The sequence below is a fragment of the Neomonachus schauinslandi genome, chromosome 11 (genome assembly GCF_002201575.2).
Source record: "Neomonachus schauinslandi chromosome 11, ASM220157v2, whole genome shotgun sequence".
In the NCBI taxonomy this organism is placed as follows: domain Eukaryota; kingdom Metazoa; phylum Chordata; class Mammalia; order Carnivora; family Phocidae; genus Neomonachus; species Neomonachus schauinslandi.
This window is the reverse complement of record NC_058413.1, coordinates 13,102,634-13,125,499: the sequence shown is the minus strand read 5'-3', so window position 1 is coordinate 13,125,499 and position 22,866 is coordinate 13,102,634. Positions and strand designations below refer to the sequence as shown.

The 22,866-nt window shown below is 39.4% G+C and overlaps 1 protein-coding gene across 1 annotated transcript in view; it reads left to right on the top strand.

The window, feature by feature from the left end:
• Positions 1 to 12,861, top strand: part of LOC110576133 (fatty acid desaturase 2-like protein FADS2B) — a 41,737-nt gene extending 28,876 nt beyond the window's left edge. Inside the window, exons 7-12 of the mRNA XM_021685215.1 lie at positions 6,532 to 6,608; positions 6,787 to 6,884; positions 7,885 to 7,981; positions 9,638 to 9,717; positions 11,226 to 11,351; positions 12,780 to 12,861. Coding sequence (XP_021540890.1) covers positions 6,532 to 6,608; positions 6,787 to 6,884; positions 7,885 to 7,981; positions 9,638 to 9,717; positions 11,226 to 11,351; positions 12,780 to 12,861 — 560 coding nt within the window. The remainder of the gene's footprint in view (positions 1 to 6,531; positions 6,609 to 6,786; positions 6,885 to 7,884; positions 7,982 to 9,637; positions 9,718 to 11,225; positions 11,352 to 12,779) is intronic.
• The last annotated feature ends 10,005 nt before the right edge of the window (positions 12,862 to 22,866 follow it).

The window sequence follows — 22,866 nt, the reverse complement described above, 5'->3', positions numbered from 1 at the left end:
TATATAATAAATCTGGGTTCAGGCTTGAAAGACAATAGGGTAGCTAAATAATTCTGATACTGATAAAAATATCATAAGCAAAAATGCTTTGTTGTTTTTTTTTTAGTTTCAGAGGTAGAATTTAGTGATTCATCAGTTGCATATAACACCCAGTGCTCATTATATCAAGCACCCTCCTTAATGCCCATCACCCAAATACCCCTTCCCCACACCACTTCCCCTCCAGCAACCTTCAGTTTGTTTCCTAGAGTTCAGCATCTCTTATGGTTTACCTCCCTCCCAATTGTCATCTTATTGTATTTTTTCTTCCCTTCCTTTATGTTCATCTGTTTTATTTCTTAAATTCGATATATGAGTGAAATCATATGGTATTTCTCTTTCTCTGACTGACTTATTTAACTTAGCATAATATCTCTAGTTCCATCCATGTCATTGCAAATTGCAAGAGTTCATTCATTTTGTTGGCTGAGTAAAATTCATTCCATGTGTATATATACCATATCTTCTTTATCCATTCATCTGTAAATGGACATCTGGGCCCTTTCCATAGTTTGGCTATTGTGGACATTGCTGCTATAAACATTGGGGTGCAGGTGCCCCTTCGGATCGCTACATTTGTATCCTTGGGGTAAATACCTAGTAGTGCGATTGTTGGATCGTGAGGTAGATCTATTTTTAACTTCTTGGGGAACCTCCGTACTGTTTTCCAGAGTGGTTGCACCAGCTTGCATTCCTACCAACAGTATAAGAGGGTTCCCCTTACTCTGCATCCTTGCCAACATCTGTTGTTTCCTGACTTGTTAATTTTAGCCATTCTGACTGGTGTGAGGTGGTATCTCATTGTGGTTTTAATTTCTATTTCCCTGATGCCAAGCGATGTGGAACATTTTTTCAAGTGTCTGTTGGCCATTTGGATGTCTTCTTTGGAAAAATGTCTGTTCATGTCTTCAGCCCATTTCTTGACTGGATTGTTTGTTTTTTGGGTGTTGAGTTTGATAAGTTCTTTATGGATCTTTGATACTAGCCCTTTATCTGATTGTCATTTGCAAATATCTTCTCCCATTCTGTAGGCTGCCTTTTAGTTTTGTTGACTATTTCCTTTGCTGTGCAAAAGTGTTTTATTTCAGTGAAGTCTCAATAGTTCATTTTTGCGTTGTTTCCCTTCCCTTTGGAGATGTGACTAGCAAGAGGTTGCTGCAGCCAAGGTCGAAGAAGTTTCTGCCTGTGTTGTCCCCTAGGATTTTGATTGATTCTTGTCTCATATTTAGGTCTTTCATCCATTTTGAATTTATTCTTGTGTTTGGTGTAAGAAAGTGGTCCAGTTTCATTATTCTACATGTGGCTATCCAATTTTCCCAGCACAATTTATTGAAGAGGTTGTCCTTTTTCCATTGGATATTCTTTCCTGCTTTGTCAAAGATTAGTTGCCCATAGAGTTGAAGGTCCACTTCAGGGTTCTCTATTCTGTTCTATGATCTATGTGGCTGTTTTTGTGCCAGTATCATACTGTCCTAATGATTATAGTTTTGTAATACAGTTTGAAGTCCAGAATTGTGATGCCTCCAGCTTTGGTTTTCTATTTCAACATTCCCCTGATGATTTGGGCTCTTTTCTGGTTCCATACAAATTTTAGGATTATTTGTTCCAGATTTATGAAAAATGCTGATGGTATTTTGATACGGATTGCATTGAATGTGTAGATTGCTCTGGGAAGCATAGACATTTTAACAATATTTGTCCTTCCAATCCATGAGCATGGAACGTTTTTCCATTTCTTTGTGTCTTCCTCAATTTCTTTCATATATGTTCTATAGTTTTCAGAGTACAGGTCCTTTACCTCTTTGGTTAGGATTATCCCTAGGTATCTTATGGGTTTTGGTGCAATTGTAAATGGGATTGATTTCTTGATTTCAATAACAAAAAAAGATTTGGAAGGAACACAAATACATGGAGGTTAAAGAGCATCCTACTAAAGAATGAATGGGTCAACCAGAAAATACAGGTGAATTTAAAAAATACATGGAAACAAATGAAAATGAAAACACAACTGTTCAGAACCTTTGGGATACAGTAAAGGTGGTCCTAAGAGGGAATTATATAGTAATACAGGCCTTTCTCAACGAACAAGAAAGGTCTCAAAAACACAACCTAACCTTACACCTGAAGGAGCTAGAAAAAGAACATCAAATAAAGCCTAAATCTAGCATGAGAAGAGAAATAATAAAAATTGAAGCAGAAATCATCTGAATCGGCAAAGAAGAAGTCAAACTCTCACTCTTTGCAGATGATATGATACTTTATGTGGAAAATCCAAGAGACTCCACCCCAAAACTGCTAGAACTCATACAGGAATTCAGTAGACAGGATACAAAATCAATGCACAGAAATCAATGGCATTCCTATACACCAACAACAAGACAGAAGAAAGAGAAATTACGGAGTTGATCCCATTTACAATTGCACCCAAAACCATAAGATACCTAGGAATAAATCTAACCAAAGAGGCAAAGGATCTGTACTCAGAAAACTATAAAATACTCATGAAACAAATGGAGAAAGACACAAAGAAATGGAAAAACGTTCCATGCTCATGGATTGGAAGAACAAATATTGTGAAGATGTCAATGCTACCTAGAGCAATCTATACATTCAATGCAATCCCCATCAAAATACCATCCACTTTTTTCAAAGAAATGGAACAAATCACCCTAAAATTTGTATGGAACCAGAAAAGACCTCAAATAGCCAGAAGAATGTTGAAAAAGAAAAGCAAAGCTGGCGGCATCACAATTCCGGACTTCTAGCTCTATTACAAAGCTGAAATCATCAAGACAGTACGGTACTGGCACAAAAACAGACACACAGATCAATGAAACATAATAGAGAACCCAGAAATGGACCCTCAACTCTATGGTCAACTAATCTTCAACAAAGCAAGAAAGAATGTCCAATGGAAAAAAGACAGTCTCTTCAAAAAATGGTGTTGGGAAACTTGGACAGCCACATGCAGAAGAATGAAACTGGACCATTTCCTTACACCACACACAAAAATTGACTCAAAATGGTTGAAAGACCTCAATGTGAGACAAGAGTCCATCAAAATCCTAGAGGAGAACTCAGGCAGCAACCTCTTCGACCTCAGCCAAAGTAACTTCTTCCTAGAAACATCGCCAAAGGCAAGGGAAGCAAGGGCAAAAATGAACTATTGGGACTTCATCAAGATAAAAAGCTTTTGCACAGCAAAAGAAACAGTCAACAAAACCAAAAGACAACTGACAGAATGGGAGAAGATATTTGCAAATGACATATCAGATAAAGGGCTAGTATCCAAAATCTATAAAGAACTTATCCAACTCAACACCCAAAGAACAAAGAATCCAATCAAGAAATGGGCAGAAGACATGAACAGGCATTTTTCCAAAGAAGACATCCAAATGGCCAACAGACACATGAAAAAGTGCTCAACGTCGCTCGGCATCAGGGAAATCCAAATCAAAACCTCAATGAGATACCACCTCACACCGGTCAGAATGGCTAAAATTAACAAGTCAGGAAACGACAGATGTTGGCGGGGATGCGGAGAAAGGGGAACCCTCCTACGCTGTTGGTGGAAATGCAAGCTGGTGCAGCCACCCTGGAAAACTGTATGGAGGTTCCTCAAAAAGTTGAAAATAGAGCTCCACACAACCCAGCAATTGCACTACTGGGTATTTACCCCAAAGACACAAATGTAGGGATCTGAAGGGGTACGTGCACCCTGATGTTTATAGCAGCAATGTCCACAATAGCCAAACTATGGAAAGAGCCAAGATGTCCATCGACAGATGAATGGATAAAGAAGGAGTGGTATATATATACAATGGAATATTATGCAGCCATCAAAAGGAATGAAATCTTGCCATTTGCAATGATGTGGATGGAAGTGGAGGGTATTATGCTGAGCGAAATAAGTCAATCAGAGAAAGACATGTATCATATGACCTCACGGATAGGAGGAATTCTTAATCTCAGGAAACAAACTGAGGGTTCCTGGAGTGGTGGGGGGTGCGAGGGATGGGGCGGCTGGGTGATAGATACTGGGGAGGGTATGTGCTATGGTGAGCACTGTGAATTGTGTAAGACTGTTGAATCACAGACCTGTACCTCTGAAACAAATAATACATTATATGTTAAAAAAAAAGAAGAAGAAGAAGATAGTAGGAAGGGAAAAATGAACGGGGGGAAATTGGAAGGGGAGACAAACCATGAGAGACTATGGACTCTGAGAAATAAACTGAGGGTTCTAGAAGGGAGGGGGTTGGGGGGATGGGTTAGCCTGGAGATGGGTATTAAAGAGGGCACATATTGAATGGAGCACTGGATGTTATACGCAAACAATGAATCATGGAACACTACATCAAAAACTAATGACGTAATGTGTGGTGATTAACATAACATAATAAAATTTTTAAAGTGCACAACAAAAAGATTAAAGCAGAAATCAATGATATAGAAATTAAAAAAAAAAAACAGTAGAACAGATCAACAAAACTAGAAGCTGCTTCTTTGAAAGAATTAAAAATGCTTTGTTCTTAACCAAAATCAAATTCATGTCAGTTCACAAAGTTTTCATGGAACCCCAAAATACACTCATCTAAAAAATGCTTACACATTTGAGAAATAAGACAAAATCAAGGAAGGTACCAAACATTTCCTGTAGACCAGTGTTCTCTACCAGAAATAATGTTGTCCCAATGGGACTTAGACAAAAATGTCTGGAGACATTTTTGGTTAACACAATGGAGGGGAAGGGATAGGGCTGGTACCCAGTAGGTAGAAGCCAGTGGTTCTGTTAAACCCCCTACAATACACAGGACAGCCCATAACAACAAGAAATTACCAGGCCCAAAATGCCAACATTGCTGGGATTGAGAAACTCTGTTGCAGATTATCTGATTTGCCCAAATGTTGGGCACCAGTAGTCATCTGTAACATGCCTGACCAGGATGGCCTGTGGGCCCATTTTTTGAGGTATGGGGGTCAATCTCCACTGCTGCCCCTTCCACTGCTGGAATTCTGCAGCCCATTCCTATGATAGTCACCCTCTCCTCCTGCATGACCAAAAAGAGGAATGAGGATATCAGTGCCCCATTTTGAAAGGTAGCTGATCTCCAGCCTAACCAGAGGTGTGTTCATATAAGAAAAAAGCTGTTGGAATTTCTTTTCTGAGCCTTCTTCCCTGTCTGTAGTGCTGCAATATGACCTTAGCTTATGAGTAATAAATGGATGGTGTGGATTCACTGCAGAATGCCCATCTCACAGAACTCTGCCCTTGGGAGCTGTTTCATTGTGTCCTTTTGCTTCAATTGCCAACTTAGCATCTCAGGTACAAGTACGTCATGCTCAAACTGTCAAAGAGAAACAGAACTGGAATTTTTTAAAGTTGACAGGACAGATTTTATTCAGGCTTCTGTAGTAGGGGAAAGGGACTTCAGTATAAACTGAGCTTAGTTCTGCTAAAACAAAAGGTGGGATACTTTTTTAAACACTGGGTGTGCTAAGGAAATTACCAAGAGACATTGAGGGGAGAGAAAGTTGGTCAGTGTGATTAGGCCATCTGTGTCTGCTACCTGGTGCTTATGAAAGTTAGGGTCCCACTTCCCCCACCCCACAGAGAGACTGGGAGACAGGGCCTATCCTGGACAATTATATTCAAAGGAATGACTCCCAGGTCCTTGAGAAAGATATTTCTGGGTTGTAGGAGATCCATTTCAAAGAGACAAAAGAAAGGATTTTACAATTGTAAGTTTTCTAACAGAAATACTCTAAGAAAAGGAAGGTCTGAGACCTATAGTCAGTTTTGGCAGTATTGAACTTTCTCAGGCAGACCTCTAAGGGTCTGGGGTCACCCCAAAGGTGTGGCCTTGAGCTGTTAGAAACTCTGCTCCTGTTGTACTAGTCTCTCAGTGTGGGGTATAGACAAAATCATTTGTGCTAAGAGTTTGTAGAGTTTGAGAGTCTGGAGGCCAATGGTGAGACCTAGTCAAAAAAGAAGGCTCTAACTAAAGTCTGGTCAAGGACAGAGTTGTCAAAACTCAGAGGGACTCCATTAGACTCCTTTGTACTTTAGGCAGCCTCACTGGTCCTGGGGGAGAAGCAGGTAAATAACCATCTGGTCAGAAAATGACTATTGCTTCTGTATTTCTACCATCTTGACATATTGTGACAGGGCCCAATCAATCCTAAGGATTGTGATGGACTGAAGGATTCCATGTACCTTGAGAAAGCATGAAAGTTCAAAGCAGAAGCTTTTCTGGGATGCCTCTATCAAGAATGACTCAAATTTTCAAAGCTTCCTTAGTCTTCTTGAGAGAGCTTGAACCAAATTCCTGTTTCAGCCTCAGAGACTCAAAGACCCCCATGGAGTCCAGGATGTGGCTGTGGATCTCCACTTTGCATCACTTCTCAGGGCAACATTCCAGGAGTGACATGCACTAGGGTCACATTCTACTCATTTACTCACCATATTTGTTTGTTGTTGTTCTTTTTCAGTTGGGATCCCCCTCCTCATACCTGTATATTTCAACATGAAATCTATGCAACTGATGTACTTCCAAAGATATTGGGACGTGAGTAACTTGACTCATCCTCTGAAGCTAGATGAGATAGAAAAGGGGACATGAAAATGCTTAGTCCCTTCCAGATGTAGCTTCCTTGACTAATAAGGCATAAGGCTTAGCCCTCGCCCAATGAAGGGGAAATGAAATTGTGTCCAGGACATTTAATGGTCAGTCATTCTCTCTGCAGGACATTGCCTGGGTCAGCAGCTTTTACATCTGCTATTTCATCACATTAGGCCCTTTCTATGGAATCTTCAGAACCATGTTGCTCATATATGTGGTCAAGTAAGAAAGCAAGAATATTCTTTTATTCCCATAACCTAAATGATCCTCTTACCTTCCTTATCTGAGCTGTTTGTGATTAGCAGAAGATTGGGACAGCAGGCCCGATTCTCTGTAACTGAGACATTTCCATGAAAATATAAAAAAAAAAAAAAGTTGAAATAGTTGAAAAAGAAAAGTTCCTTGGAAAAAGAATTTGCCCAATCTTGTCCTTTTCTTTCCACATGTTTAATTCCCAATTGCAAAATTCCATCCGACACCCAGTTTCTTTAGAATTGTAATCCAGCTGGACACCATAATCCTTGCCAAAAATAATGGAAGGACAGGAATTTTTACTGGTTATTTTATGACTAGAGATTTTCCCAAAACCAAAATGATTAAAGAGCTCTCTTCAACTTTCCAATTTATTCCTTGCCCATTCTTTCACATTATTATTCTAAACCCTACATAATAATAAGGATATTGACAGCTACTATACATCAGGCACTTGGATAAAGGATTTATCTACGTTATCCTATTTGATGTAATCCTTGAACAATCCTTTGATGATGTAGGATAGCATCATCTTCATTTTTCTGCTAAGAGAGCTGAAGCTCAGAGAGATTAAATCATTTGTCAAGGTTATAGAGCAAGTAAGGGCCAGTGCTGGTGCCAAACCAGAACTTGAATTCAGTTCTATCTGATGACAAAGCCAAAGTTGTCAACACTTTGCATATGTCCTAGGTATCTTTTGATCCTTGGGCCAATGCTGCAGCGAACTTTGGGGTTACTGCTCCCATTCATTAGGCTGCAAGGCTGGTCACGCGACCAAAGCCTAGTGTGTCATCTCTATATATAAAGGGCCTCCAAAGAGGAAAACAAAGGACTACCATCTTATTGGAATCTTTGATTCCCTTCCATTTCTTCCAATGCTCAGCCAGATCTGCCAGCAGTTGTACAAGCCCAGTGATAGGAACTGAAATACCCCAAGGAGTCATCACTTCCTCCTTTTATTCTCTGAAAGGTTTCTTGAAAGTCCCTGGATGACATATGTTACCCAAATGAGCCATATACCAATGAAAATGAGCACAGAGGAGAACCGGGACTGGTTCAGCACCCAGGTAATGTGAAGTTCCTAAGAGAAGATCCTTGAGACCATACTGATTTAGTCTGGTTACCTCAAATAATAATAATTTATACTTGTGGAATGCTTACTAGGGGCCAGGCACTGTCCACTGCTTTGCATGTAACTACATGATACAGGTGCTATGGTTTTACTACTTCATAGATGATAAAATTAAGGCATAAAGAAGTTGAGTAATTTGTATAAGATCACACAGCTAGTCAGTGGTAGAAAGCAGGTTTTAAACATAGGCAGTCTGATTTCAAAGCCATCGCTCTAAACTAAGGGTCAGTAAACTATAGTCCAAGGGCCAAATCCAGCCCATTGCCTGTTTTTGTAAATAAAATTTTATTGGAATACAGCCATGCTTGTACAGTTACATATTTTCTATGCCTGCCTTCATTCTACAACAACAAAACTGAGTAACTATGACAGAGAATCAAAAGATTTATTGCCTTGCACTTTATAGAAAAAGTTTGCTGACCCATCCCCCACACAACACAGCCTTTCAAGTGAATCTGAGTTCCTAGAATTACAAAATGAATCTTACACCTAGAAGGACCCTGGAATTCACTTCATTTCATTGTATAGATAGAAAGGCCCAGAGAGGAGACATGGCATGTTCTCTGAGCATGCTGTTAAAGATTAACAGAGTTATGATCAGTGCAGAATACCCCAGCCTCCTAAGCTTTCCACTGACTGTGTCATAATTAACTGGAGAATCCTGTTATTATACCACTTTGTTCTCCAAGCTCATTCCTAAATTCAGTGGACCTTCAATTAGAGCATAGAGTATTGGTCCTCAAACTTTTTGGCCACAGAACCACCTTATATTCTTAGAAGTTACTGAAAACGTCAAAGAGCTTTTGTTTATGTAGATTATATCCACTGATATTTACCATATTTGAAATTGAAACAGAATTTTAAAACATTTATTTATTAATGAACTTTAAAATAACAAAAATAAAACCAGTCAATACACTTTAAACATCAGACTGATGATGCCATCTCATATTTAGAAGCCTCTGGAAAAAAAATCCACTGTACAGGCATGAGAGTTTGAAAATGAAAAAGGCAAATTCTATCTTAGAAGTATTCTGGAAATAGTTTTGACCTTGCAGATCCCCTGAAAGGATCCTAGAGAACCCCAAGGTGTGCTGAAGTACACTTTGAGAAACACTGACATAGAACAACCACAAAAATAACATTCAAAATGGCAACCCCAACTAGAATTAAACCTTAGAAAGGCATTGAATAAAATAACACTCATAAGAGTTCTTAATCTTGGCAGTCTGGATAAGCCCATGAACCCCTTCCTAGGATAAGGGTTTTAAATTCATAAAATAAAATATATTAGATTACAAAGAAAACTACTTACACTGAAATGCACTTCTATGCCCAGAACCCAGGGTTGGAACAATTGAATGCCTTACTTCCCATCTAGAAGTCCTTCAAGTGTACTCTATGGAAATGGTATTCTAACCCCTACAATCTCTACCAAAATCCTACAATCCCACTTTCCTCTGCCAGAGTCCTCATCCATGAAAACTTACAAAATAGGTACTTGTTGAACAATTAACTTATTAAAGGAATAAATAAATATTTTCTTTAACACTTGGCTCATTTACATCTAATGTAAGATTTTTCTTTGCAGGTCTTGGCCACCTGTAATGTTAAACAGTCCTTTTTCAATGACTGGTTCACTGGGCACCTGAACTTCCAAATCGAGCACCAGTGAGTAATAACAACAGTCCATGGTAAAAGGCAAGGTCTGTCACTTAGGACAGTCCCCCCCATACAGTCCAGAGCAGAGCCCTACACTCAAGATTTCAGAGGAAAAAAATGAACCAGAATTTTCTAAAGGCTGCTATCTTTCTATAAACATTAATGGTAAGGAAGGGAAGAAAGAAAAGAAGGTGTAACAATTGTGAGTAAATGAAGTGAAATCTTGAAAAAAATACCAATGACTCAGTTTCTAGATCCCCAAGGACCTAGGAATTGGTGATTGTTTTTTGTTTTGTTTTGTTTTGTTTTGTTTTTGCATGTGGTTTGTTGGCAAAACCCAAGAAAAATCATAATACTTGTGTAACCAAGTTGTGTTGAAACTTAATTAAGATTTAATATTAATATCAATCTAAATCTTTAGAGCTGAGGTTACAAAATAATTAACAATGAAATCCAGTTCCTGCTGCAATTTCCAAATGATATCTGGAAATACTTTACCAATGGGCAGTTAGGTGGACGTGCACTAAAGAAAGAAAAAATGATAGTACTTTGAAAGTCAGTCTCTCCAGAATATTCGAGGAAGAGACTTTCCACATCCCATTCATCTAAGCCATATCCATGATAGAGAAGGAAAAAGATCTTATTATCTACTCATGGGATTTTCTCATTCTTTCTCTCCTGTTAGTCCTTTAAAATCTCAGCAAGGGGCACCTGGGTGGCTCAATCAGTTACGCATCTGACTCTTGATTTTGGCTTACGTCATGATCTCAGCATCATGGGATCAAGTGCCACACTGAGCTCAGCTCTCAGTCAGCTGGAGATTCTCTCCTTCTCTCTCTGCCCCTGCCCCCCCCCCCCCCCCCCCCCCCAGTGCCCTCTCTCTCTCCCTCTCACTTTCTCTCTCTAAATTAAATAAAGAAAGAAATAAATAAAATCTTTAAAATCTCAGCAAAACAGTAAAGATTATTATTCATATTTTATCAAAGAGAAGGTTAAAGGCCAAGAAGTTCATCTGGCTGATTAGTGAAAGCCTTGGATAAAACCCATCTCTCCTCACTTCTTATTTCTATCCTAGAACTTTCCCCCACATACCTTGACTGAAACTTACTGAATACTCAACACATTCATTGTACAGGAGTTAAATGTATATACAGAGAGAGACAAAGAGTGGGGGGAGCGATATCTCCAGCTCTCTAGGTAATTCAAAATAGTAGAAAACCCTCTACTTTCATTTGACCTGGCCCAAAATAAATATATTTGATAGAGGTAATTCTCTTAAGTCTTCCCAAACATTTGCCACCCACAGGGCTTGCAGAGGATTAAGAGATAAGATTAGAGTGTTTTGACTTTTGGCAAGAGTTTTGAACTTCCTAGAACAGAAGTACTGTACAATGTCAAGGTTGGGTCTGCATTGCTAATAGAGTTTTATCTAGTAATAGGGGAAAGAAAACTCCTTCAGGGTTTTTATCTAAGATCTTCTTATCTAAGTTTTGTATCTCCTGTCTCTGTTTCCCTAGTCTGTTTCCCACAATGCCATGCCATAATTATCACAAGGTGGCACCCCTGGTGAGGTCACTGTGTGCCAAGCATGGATTGCCGTATGTGAGTAAGCCCATGTTGGAAGCATTTGGAGATATTGTCCAGTAATTACAGAGTCTTTCAGCTCACAGCTCTTATTTCCCCACCCTGCTGGTCCCCAGACTGTCACTGCCTTGTGAATCATTTACTCAACAACTATTTATTAAAGGGCATCTGTATGCCCAGCATGGACATGAGACCCTTCAGGGAACAACATCAACAATGCAATGATAATAAATAATTCTTACCGTGTTCCTACTGCCTTCTAGGTACTTCTTAGTGAAAATGCCTTGCTTCCCTACTAAATTTCAAGCTTCTTAAGACCAGGGCTCTGTGTTATTTGTCCCTGTATCCCCTGCAGAGCCTTATCAGGCTTTATAATTTATGTGCTGGAGGAGACTCTCCAATCATCTCGCTCAGAGTTACAAACTTAGATGCCTACAGGGCCCAGGGACATAAATGTGTGGATCAGAGAGTGATAACTGACCAAGAACAGAGAAGCTTGCTGGAACTGAAAATCTGTACTCATCTGGGTGTATTCACACCCCCCTACAAAAAATTAACAGCCCATGATCTGGGTATAATAAGTTTCTCTTTCTTTTCAATTAGGAAAAAAAAAAAAAAGAAAATACCAGTGTCTTGAATGAAGCTAACAAGGCCAGTCCTGGCCTGATCTGACCTCTGGACAGTGCTCCCAGTTTCAGACTCCCCACCACTCCCATTTCCCTCTTCTGCCTTCCAGATATCTGGCTTCTCTTCAGTTGTTACAGAACTCTTTGCCCCTTACCATTTCCTGTCCTTTGCCACCTTTTCTTCTGCCTAGAATGTTCTTCAGCCCACTACCTCCCCTCATATCACCTTCTCAATTTCTATCTGCTTTCCAAGGCTCATAAATGCCTTTTCTTCATCTCAGTCTCCCCTCATCCCCAGGACTAAATCTAACATCCACTCTTGCAACACCTGCTTCTCTTCACTTGTGACCTTTATCACAATCATGATTAAATAACATTGTGGTAATATATTATTTAATATATGTCTCCCAACCTAGACCAAGAACTCCATGTAGATGGGACTCATGTCTCTCCTACTCATTGCTATATCCCCAAAGCCTAAAAAAATATCCTTCACATTATACAATATGATGGGTGGGTAGATATAGGATGGGTTGGTATAGAGGTATATGCTTTATCTTATAGGGACTCAGAGACTTTTTTTAATAGTATAAAAAAGAACAATTGATGATTTGGGGTATAAAAGAGAATAAAATGAAATAAAAACTCAATCTCTTCCTTATAGGAAAGGTGAACTCGTCTCCTAAAAAACAATGCAGTGTATTTGACTCCCTTCGCTGGGCAACAGAAAAAAATGTCTATCAGATATAGTTGACAATGACAACATTGCCCTGAATCAAGTAAAAGAGCACATGTTATATGGAGAAGCTCCTTGTACTGTGAAGTCTCACCTACTGATGATTTTGTTTACCCCTCCTGCAGGGCCTTGAAGAAATCTGCAGCCCTCTGGAGGGATGCTTATTACAAAACAGGAAACAGATCATCAGCCTTAACACACATGTAGCTGCATCTCTGAAGAGGGTTCATGAATGTACAAGAGATCTTTCCTGCTTACCTGCTGGTGTCACTGCCATAATTGAGGGTGCCAAGAGTGTGAATTCCAAGGATACATGATAAGCCCTTCCCTGAAGATTTTCTCTGCAAATGCAAAGCAATGGAAACACAAGGTGGTTAGGGTGACAAAAGGGAAATGGGAGTCAAATTCTTTTATTTCTTCAATAGAATCTTGAACTTAGTCCTACCAATAGACCTAATTGGATCATCTCCACCACTGTAACATAAGCACAGGAACCAGACAAAATTTTACTGATGGGGTGGGTATAGGAAGAAGTGGGGCCAAAGGAGAGACCTCTGATGGGCACGTTGGGAAGCACTGCAATTGCTCTTAGAAGAGAATGGTGTATTTAGGAAATGTCTACTGGAGTACAAATCTTTGCTTATTCCTTACTTAAATGTGTGAGCCTCCTTTTCTTTAAAAAATGAGTCTAATTAACATTAAAGCCTCCTTAAATGTTTCAATCTTCACTTTGGATTTTCACTATTGTACCTACATGTGTGTAATTGATGTGTATATATATTTTGCTTCTAAATTATAAAATCTCTTAAAGGAGTTCCCTATATCCATGCCCAATAACCATTGATCAAGGAGGTTAAGGTTCTATGTTTTAAAATTATTGGGCTTCTGCTAAAGTATAAACTGTCCCTGAGCATGTGATTGATTTGTCTAATCCTTACCCACCAGAGCAGAATTACTACACCTTGTTATTGGGTAACTCTGATAAAGAAGAGAGATTTGTTTTCTGTAATGTAGACATTGGGCTGTGTCAAGGCATTTTTTAAGCTTAGCATTGAATTAAGCACATGTTAGGACAAGAGACTTTCAATTCTAGAAGCATTAGTGGACCCGCTCAGCACCGTACTGATATCTAGCATCTGTGCTTTTGCTCATCTATTCATGGGGTCATGTTAGAGCTGACCCTAGCTTTAGGGAGGGAAAACAAACAGCACAAATTTCCATCTGCAGCTCCAAGCAAGTCAGCATTATGGGTTATCTGTTGTCTGAAATGCTACCAGGAAGTATTTCATTCCCTTTCTCCAAACCCTATAAAATACTCTTTTTCTTTGTTTCTTAATTAAGTCCCTGGGTTCCAGAGCAAAGATCCTATGGCAGAAGGAGGTGCGATGACTTGAAAGAAGCCACTGGTGCTAAAGCATTGGGAGCGGAGGCCAGAGTAGTACAAGAAGGACACTGAAGAACAATACATGAGGTTACTCGAAGGTCCAGGAGAGTTAACCAGGTATGTCAAAGCTCAGAAAGCAAGAACTGGTTAGGAGGAAGAAACACTGAAATGCTAATGATATCAAATAGGGAAGTTGGGCAGAGGATAGAAGGGAAGAAAGACTTTATCAACTTCATGATTCTTTATGATATAAGCCCTGAATTGTTGTGGCAAGAAACCACATTCCACCTGTTGGTGGATCTACACATGATTTCTCCTGCCTGAAATCAGGGTTGCAAATGGTTGTGGGGTACAGCGGTTGGTTTTCTCTGCCTTATCTGGCCCAGCTCCCAGACATGCTCCAGTACTGTTTCTTCTCCTGGTCACTTGAAATAACAACCAGACCTCTCTCTGGACAGACTCACTGCCTCAAAGACATCCCTCCATCAGTGTTGAAACTAACACACTTGGCAGTTGCCCAAATGAAGTTGGTTACTGTGGGACTGAACAAATCTGGGAGATTGTTGAGACACATTATGTAGGGGAAATCCATGAAATCAGTTCAAGAAAGTTGCTAAAGAATACAAATTTATGATGGGGTAAATTTTAACCTGCTTAGTGGGTCTCATGTCAGCATTACAGTCATTTTCCTGAACTAACTATCTCAACTGATTTCTCTCCCTCACCCTGTGCTGACTGGTATTTGTCGTTGGTGAAGCATTTTATTACTTCTTTTATTTTATTACTTCTACAACAAGCCTCCTAGAGAAGGAGAACCAAGCCCTGTCATGTTCACAGCTTCCCAGACCACTGAGCACTGAGTTAGAAGCTAGATGGTCAATACTCAGAGTATTTCATTTCTGTTCTCCAGAACATAGAGTTCTGCTCTATGGCTGCATGAATGAAGGTGGGCCAGACTTCTGCCTCTTTAAACTAAATGACTCCTGAAAGTGGAGCAATCAGTTGAGCATCCAACTCTCAGTTTAGGTTCAGGTCATGATCTCAGGGTCCTGAGATTGAGCCCCACATCAGGCTCCACACTCAGTGCAGAGTCTGCTAAGACTCTCTCTCCCTCTGTCCCTCCCCGCTCTTGCTCTCTCTCTCTCAAAAAAATAAATATAGGAGGAGGAGGGAAAATGACAGAAGAGTAGGGGACCCACATTTCATCTGGCCCCCTGAATTCAGCTAGATATCTATCAAATCATTCTGAACACCTGTGAATTCAACCTGAGATCTAAGAAAAAAATTGCTACAATTCTACAAATAGAAAAGCGACCACTTTTTGCAAGGTAGGAGGTGCAGATACGTGAATCTGAAGGGATATATTGGAAGGTAAACCATAGAGGGGAGGGAGCCTTCATAAACTGGCACTGGAAAGTGATATAGCAGCAGAGCACAAAATCAGAACTTTTAAAAGTCTGCTCCAGTGAAGGATGTCCCTACCTGAAAGGTGCTCAGGTGACGAAGTGGGACAGAATCCTAGGTGGGACAGTGTGGCGGGGATCTCAGGATCCCTAGGGTAACAGAAAGAAAAGAGGTGCCTGAGTGTGGCAGAGCTCCCAAGCATTGGAGCAGGGAAGCCAGCTACAATTAGCAAGCCCTGGAGTGGCCTCTCAGCTAGGTGTTGCCGTAAACCATGAACGGCTCTCCAAGCAGGGGCCCAGCAAATGGCAACCATTGTGAGGTGAGGCAACCACTCCCCAAGCAGGGGCACAGGAAGTGGCTGGGCTGTGGTGAGACCCCCCCCCATCCCTCCCCTGGGAGGACTGGTGTGGGTGTGCACCAAAGGAGTCTACAGAGTTTGGCGCACACCAAAGGGATTGACTGCTTCTCCCTGCTGGTGCACTGAAGAATGGGGGTAGAGATCATTCAGCTCTGGGGCTGGAGATTGAGGCCCTGCTATTTTTACTTTTATCTTCATCCTCTAAAGCAGTGGGAAAAGGCTTCAGGGAACAAAAGTCACATAGAGAAACCCCAAGCAGCTTACACTGAGCCCCGCACCCTGGCAAGGGGTGGTGCAACTCCACCAAGGCAAAGACACCTGAGAAGCAGTACAACAGGCTCCTCCCCCAGAAGACCAGCAGGATCTCAGGTGAATACCAAGCTTATGGAACACACAGAACTGAAAAACTCCTGTGCTAGGGGAAAACACTATACAGAATTCAAGGTTTTTTCTCATGAAACTTTAGTCTTTCCGTTTCCAATTTTCTTTCTCCTTTTCTGTTTTCTTCTTTTTCCTTCTCAACTAATTTCTTATTTTATCAACTCTCTGTTTTTAAGTCTTTTTTTAATTTTCACTTTTACATTTACATTTTATAGATATATTCTTCAGTTTTGGCTTCCTATCATGGTATTTATTATTATTTTTTTTTTGTATATATATAAGTTTTTCTTTCTTTACAATTTTGGGATTCAGTGTCTTCTAACAAACAGACCAAAATATACCCAGGACCAAGTGGATCACCCAGTTTTGTCCACCTGGGAGATTATATTTTCTTTTTTCCCTTTTTTTTTTTTTTCCTTTCTTTTTTGGTTTCTGACCTCTTCAGATTTCTCTAGTATGTATCTTGCTAGGGTCGTGGTTGATATTTTTTATTTTGTTCTCTCATTCATCTATTCTTCTCTGAGCAAAATAATTAGGAGAAATTCACAGCAAAAGAAAGAATCATAGACCTCTCTGCCATACACCTAATCAATATTGATATAAGTAAAATATAAGACCTAGAATGCAGAATAATGATTATAATATTACTAGCTGAGCTTGGAAAAAAGCATAAAAGACACTAGAGAATCTCTTAGTGCAGAAATAAAATCTAATCAGGCCAAAATTAAAAATGCTTTAACTGAGATGCAGTCTAAAGATGGATGCTCTAACAACTAGGGTAAATGAGGCAGAAGAGAGCCCATGATGAAGAATACACAAGGATAGAAAGGAAGGAAGCTAAGAAAAGAGAGAAAAACAACTAATACCATGAGGGGAGGCTTTGAAATCAGCAATACCATAAAGCAAAATATATTCAAATTATTGGGGTCCCAGGGGAAGAAAAAAGAGAGAGAGGGACAGAAGGTATATTTGAGCAAATCATAGTTGAGAATGTCCCTAATTTGGGGAAAAAAAAGAGTCATTCAAGTCCAGTAGACAGAAAGAAACCCCCTCAAAGTCAATAAAAATAAATCAACCCCCAACATATAATAGTGAAGCTTGGAAATTTCAGAGATAAAGAGAAAACCCTGAAAGCAGCTCAAGACAAGAGGTCCTTTACATACAAAGGTAGGAACATTAGACTGGCAACGGGCCTATCCACAGAGACATGGCAGGCCAAAAAGGGCTGGCATGACATATTCAGGGTACTAAATGAGAAAAACTGCAGCCAAGAATACTTTATCCAGCAAGGCTGTCATTCAGAGATAAAGAGGAAAGATAAAGAGCTTCCAGGACAAACAGAAACTAAAAGAATTTGTAATCACTAAACCAGCCCTGCAAGAAATATTAAAGTGGATCCTCTAAGCAAAGAGACACACAAGGGACTTTACAGGTAATACAATGGCACCAAATTCATATCTTTCAATAGTTATTCTGAATGTAAATGGGCTAAATGCTCCAATCAGAAGACACAGGGTAATATATTGGATAAAAAAGCAAAACCCATCCATATGCTGTCTACAGAGACTCATTTTAGACCCAAAGGCACCTCCAGATTGAAAGTGAGGGGATGGAGAACCATTTATCATGCTAATGGACATCAAAAGAAAGCTGGAGTAGCAATCCATATACCAGACAAATCAGATTTTAAACCAAAGACTGTAGTAAGGGATGAAGAGGGACACTATATCAACTTAAAGGGACTATCCAACAAGAAGATCTAACAACTATAAATATTTATGCTCCTAACTTGGGAGCAGCCAATTATATAAACCAATTAATAACAAAGTTAAAGAAACACATTGATAATAATACAATAATAGCAGGGGAATTTAACACCTCACTCACAGCAATGGACAGATCACAGCAGAAAATCAACAAGGAAACAAGGGCTTTGAATGATACACTGGACCAAATGGACTTCACAGAGATATATACAGCATTCCATCCTAAAGTAACAGAATACACATTCTTCTCTAGTGCACATGGAACTTTCTCCAGAATAGATCACATACTGGGTCACAAATCAGGTATCAACTGGTACCAAAAGATTGAGATCATTCCCTGCATATTTTCAGACCACAATGCATTGAAACTTGAACTCAATCACGAGGAAATTTGGAAGGTACTCAAATATTTGGAGGTTAAAGAGCATCCTACTAAATAATGAATGGATCAACCAGGAAATTAAAGAAGAATTTTTAAAAATTATGGAAACAAATTAAAATGAAGACAAACTATTCAAAACCCTTGGGATGCAGTAAAGATGGCCTTAAGAGGGAAGTACATAGCGATACAAACTTTTCTTAAGAAATTAAAAAAGTCTCAAATACACAAACTAACCTTACACCTAAAGGAGCTGGAGAAAGAACACCAAATAAAGCCTAAGTCAAGCAGGAGAAGAGAAATAATAAATATTAGATCAGAAATCAATGAAAAAAAAAAAAACAAAAGAACAGTAGAACATATTAATTAAACTAGAAGCTTGTTCTTTGAAAGAATTAATAAGATCAATAAGCCCCTAGCCAGACTTATCAAAAAGAAAAGAGAAAGGACCCAAATTAATAAAATCATGAATGAAAGAGAAGAGATCACAATCAACCCCAAGGAAATACAAACAATTATAAGACCATATTATGAGCAACTATATGCCAATAAATTAGGCAATCTGGAAGAAATGGATGCATTCCTAAAAACTTATAAACTACCAAAACTGAAACAGGAAGAAATTGAAAAACTGAACAAACCCATAATCAGGAAGGTAATTGAAGCAGTAATCAAAAATCTCCCAACAAACAAGAGTCCAGGACCAGATGGCTTTCCAGAGGAATTCTACCAAACATTTAAATAACTAATACCTTTTCTTCTGAAGCTGTTTCAAAAAACAGAACTGGAAGGAAGACTTCCAAACTCGTTCTATGAGTCCACATTACCTTAATCCCAAAACCAGACAAAGACCCCACCAAAAAGGAGAATTACAGACCAATATCCTTGATGAACAGGGATGCAAAAATTCTCACCAAGATACTAGGCAATAGGATCCAACAATACATTGAAAGGATTATTCAACACAACCAAGTGGGATGTATTCCTAGGAGGCAAGGGTGGTTCAACATTTGCAAATTAATCAACATGATTCATCACATTAATAAAAGAAAGAACAAAAACCATATGATCCTCTCAATTGATGCAGAAAAAAGCATTTGACAAAATACAGCATCCTTTCTTGATTAAAACTCTCCACAGTGTAGGGATAGAGGGAATATACCCCAATATTATAAAAGCCATATACAAAAAGCCCACAGCAAATATCATTCTCAACTGGGAAAAACTGAGAGCTTTCCCCCTAAGGTCAGGAACGTGAAAGGGATGCCCATTCTCACCACTGTTGTTCAACATAGTACTAGAAGTCCTAGCCTCAGCAATCAGACAACAAAAAGAAGTAAAAAGCATTCAAATTGGCAAAGGAGAAGTCAAACTCTCTCTCTTCACAGATGACATGACACTTTATGTGGAAAACTCAAAGGACTCCACCCCAAAATTGCTAGAACTCATACAGGAATTCAGCAACATGGCAGGATACAAAATCAAAGCACAGAAATCAGTTGCATTTCTATACACTAACAAGTAGACAGAAGAAAGAGAAATTAAGGAGTCAATCCCATTTACAATTGCACCAAAAACCATAAGATACCTAGGAATAAACCCAACCAAAGAGGTAAAGGATCTGTATTCTAAAAAGTCCAGAAGACTTATTTTTTTATTTTTATGTTATGTTAGTCACCATAGAGTACATCATTAGTTTTTGATGTAGTGTTCCATGATTAATTGTTTATGTATAAAAACTACAGGAGACTTATAAAAGAAATTGAGGAAGACACAAAGAAATGGAAAAACATTCCATCCTTTGGAAGAACAAATACTGTGAAAATGTCTATGCTGCCCAGAGCAATCTACACATTCAATGCAATCTCTATCAAAATACCATTGACATTTTTCACAGAGCTGGAACAAATAATCCTAAAATTTGTATGGAAACAGAAAAGACCAAGAATAGCCAGAGAAATCTTGAAAATAAAACCAAAGCTGGTGGCATCACAAAGCTATAATCAACAAGACTGTATGGTACTGGCACAAAAACAGACACATAGATCATAGAACAGAATAGAGAGCCCAGAAATGGACCCTCAACTCTATGGTCAACTAATCTTCAACAAAGCAGGAAAGAATATCCAATGGAAAAAGGACAGCCTCTTCAATAAATGGTGCTGGGAAAATTAGACAGCCACATGCAGAAGAATGAAACTGGATCATTTTCTTACACCATACACAGAGATAAACTCAAAATGGATGAAAGACCTAAATATGAACAGGAATCAATCAAAATCCTAGAGGAGAACACAGGCAGCAACTTCTTCGACCTCAGCTGGCAACTTCTTGCTAGACACGTCTCCAAAGGCAAGGGAAGCAAGGGCAAAAATGAGCTATTGGGACTTCATTGAAATAAAACACTTTTGCACAGCAAAGGAAATAGTCAACAAAACTAAAAGGCAGCCTACAGAATGGGAGAAGATATTTGCAAATGACAATCAGTTAAAGGGCTAGTATCAAGGATCCATAAAGAACTTATCAAACTCAACACCCAAAAAATAAACAATCCAGTCAAGAAATGGGCTGAAGACATGAACAGACATTTTTCCAAAGAAGACATCCAAATGGCCAACAGACACTTGAAAAAATGTTCCACATTGCTTGGCATCAGGGAAATAGAAATCAAAACCACAATGAGATACCACCTCACACCAGTCAGAATGGCTAAAATTAAGTCAGGAAACAACAGATGTTGGCAAGGATGCAGAGTAAGGGGAACCCTCTTATACTGTTGGTGGGAATGCAAGCTGGTACTGCTACGCTGGAAAACAGTATGGAGGTTCCCCAAGAAGTTAAAAATAGATCTACCCCACGACCCAGCAATTGCACTACTGGGTATTTACCCCAAAGATACAAATGTAGTGATCCGAAGGGGCACCTGCACCCCAGTGTTTATAGCAGCAATGTCCATAATAGCCAAACTATGGAAAGAGCCCAGATGTCCATCAATGGATAAATGGATAAAGATGTGGTTCATGGGCGCCTGGGTGGCTCAGTCGTTAAGCGTCTGCCTTCGGCTCAGGTCATGATCCCAGGGTCCTGGGATCGAGTCCCACATTGGGCTCCCTGCTCAGCGGGAAGCCTGCTTCTCCCTCTCCCACTCCCCCTGCTTGTGTTCCTGTTCTCGCTGTCTCTCTCTGTCATATAAATAAATAAAATCTTTAAAAAAAAAAAAAAGATGTGGTTCATATATAAAATGGAATATTACTCAGCCATCAGAAAGGATGAATATTTACCATTTACATTGATTTGGATGGGACTGGAAGGTATTACACTGAGCGAAATAAGTCAGAGAAAGACAAATACCATATGGCTTCACTCATATGTGGAATATAAGAAACGGCACAGAGGATCATAGGGAAGGGTTGGGAAACTGAATGGTAAGTCATTAGAGAGGGAGAAAAACCATGAGAGAATCTTAACTATAGGAAAAAAACTGAGGGTCGCTGGAGGGGGGGGTGGGTGGGGGGATGGGGTAATTGGGTGATGGGCATTATGGAGGGCATGTGATGTGATAAGTACTGGGTATATATGCAACTGATGAATTATTGAACTTTACATCTGAAACTAATGATGTAATATTGTTGGTTAATTGAATTTAAATTAAAAAAAGAAAAGCAAAAAGAGATAAATATCAATCAGTCAATCAATCAATCCTGAGAATTAAGTCACAGCCCTACCTAAAATTCTTCAGTGGATTCTCATTTGTCTTGAAATAAAGACCAAGCCCTAAGATTGCCAACAGACTTTGCCTACACTGGCCCTCCCCATGCACCCTGCCCCTCCTTATGCCACTCTGGCCCTTGCTCCCTCTGCTTCAGACCCCATGGCTTCTTCTAGTCATCACATTCCCTTCTGCCACAGGGTTTTTGCTCCTGAACCCAGTGTCTGAACATCTCTGTCACCCTCCTGCCCTCACTTCTCACCTGGTATGTGCCACTCACCTGCTGATCTCAGGGCAGCTTCCCCACTAAGTCAATGCCTATTGTGATATGCTCTCTAGTCATTACTACAGGTAAAATTTTACATTCTATTGTGTGATGCCTTAATTTGTTTGTCTTCTACCCATGCTTGCAATATCCATGAGAGTAAGAACTGCCTGACATGTTAGACACACACAATAAAGATGTGAGGAAGGAAGGGAGGTAGGGAGAGAGGAGGGAGAGAAGGAAGAGAAGTACATGAATGTAATTCTTCTTACTTAGATCGAAAGGTAAATTTTGTCAAATATATGAAAATAACTTCTATATTCTAACTCTGAATTATTAAAATTCTTTTTTTTAATTTTATTATGTTATGTTAGTCACCATACAATAATACATCATTAGTTTTTGATGTGGTGATCCACGATCCATAAAATTCTTATCAAAACTTGAGAACATCTACCAAGCAATAAGTACTGAGCTACACCCTTCAGGCCTTTATTCCATTTAATCCTCATAACAGCCCTATGGGACCATTCCTATAATTAATCTCATTTCAATTTGCGGCTTAG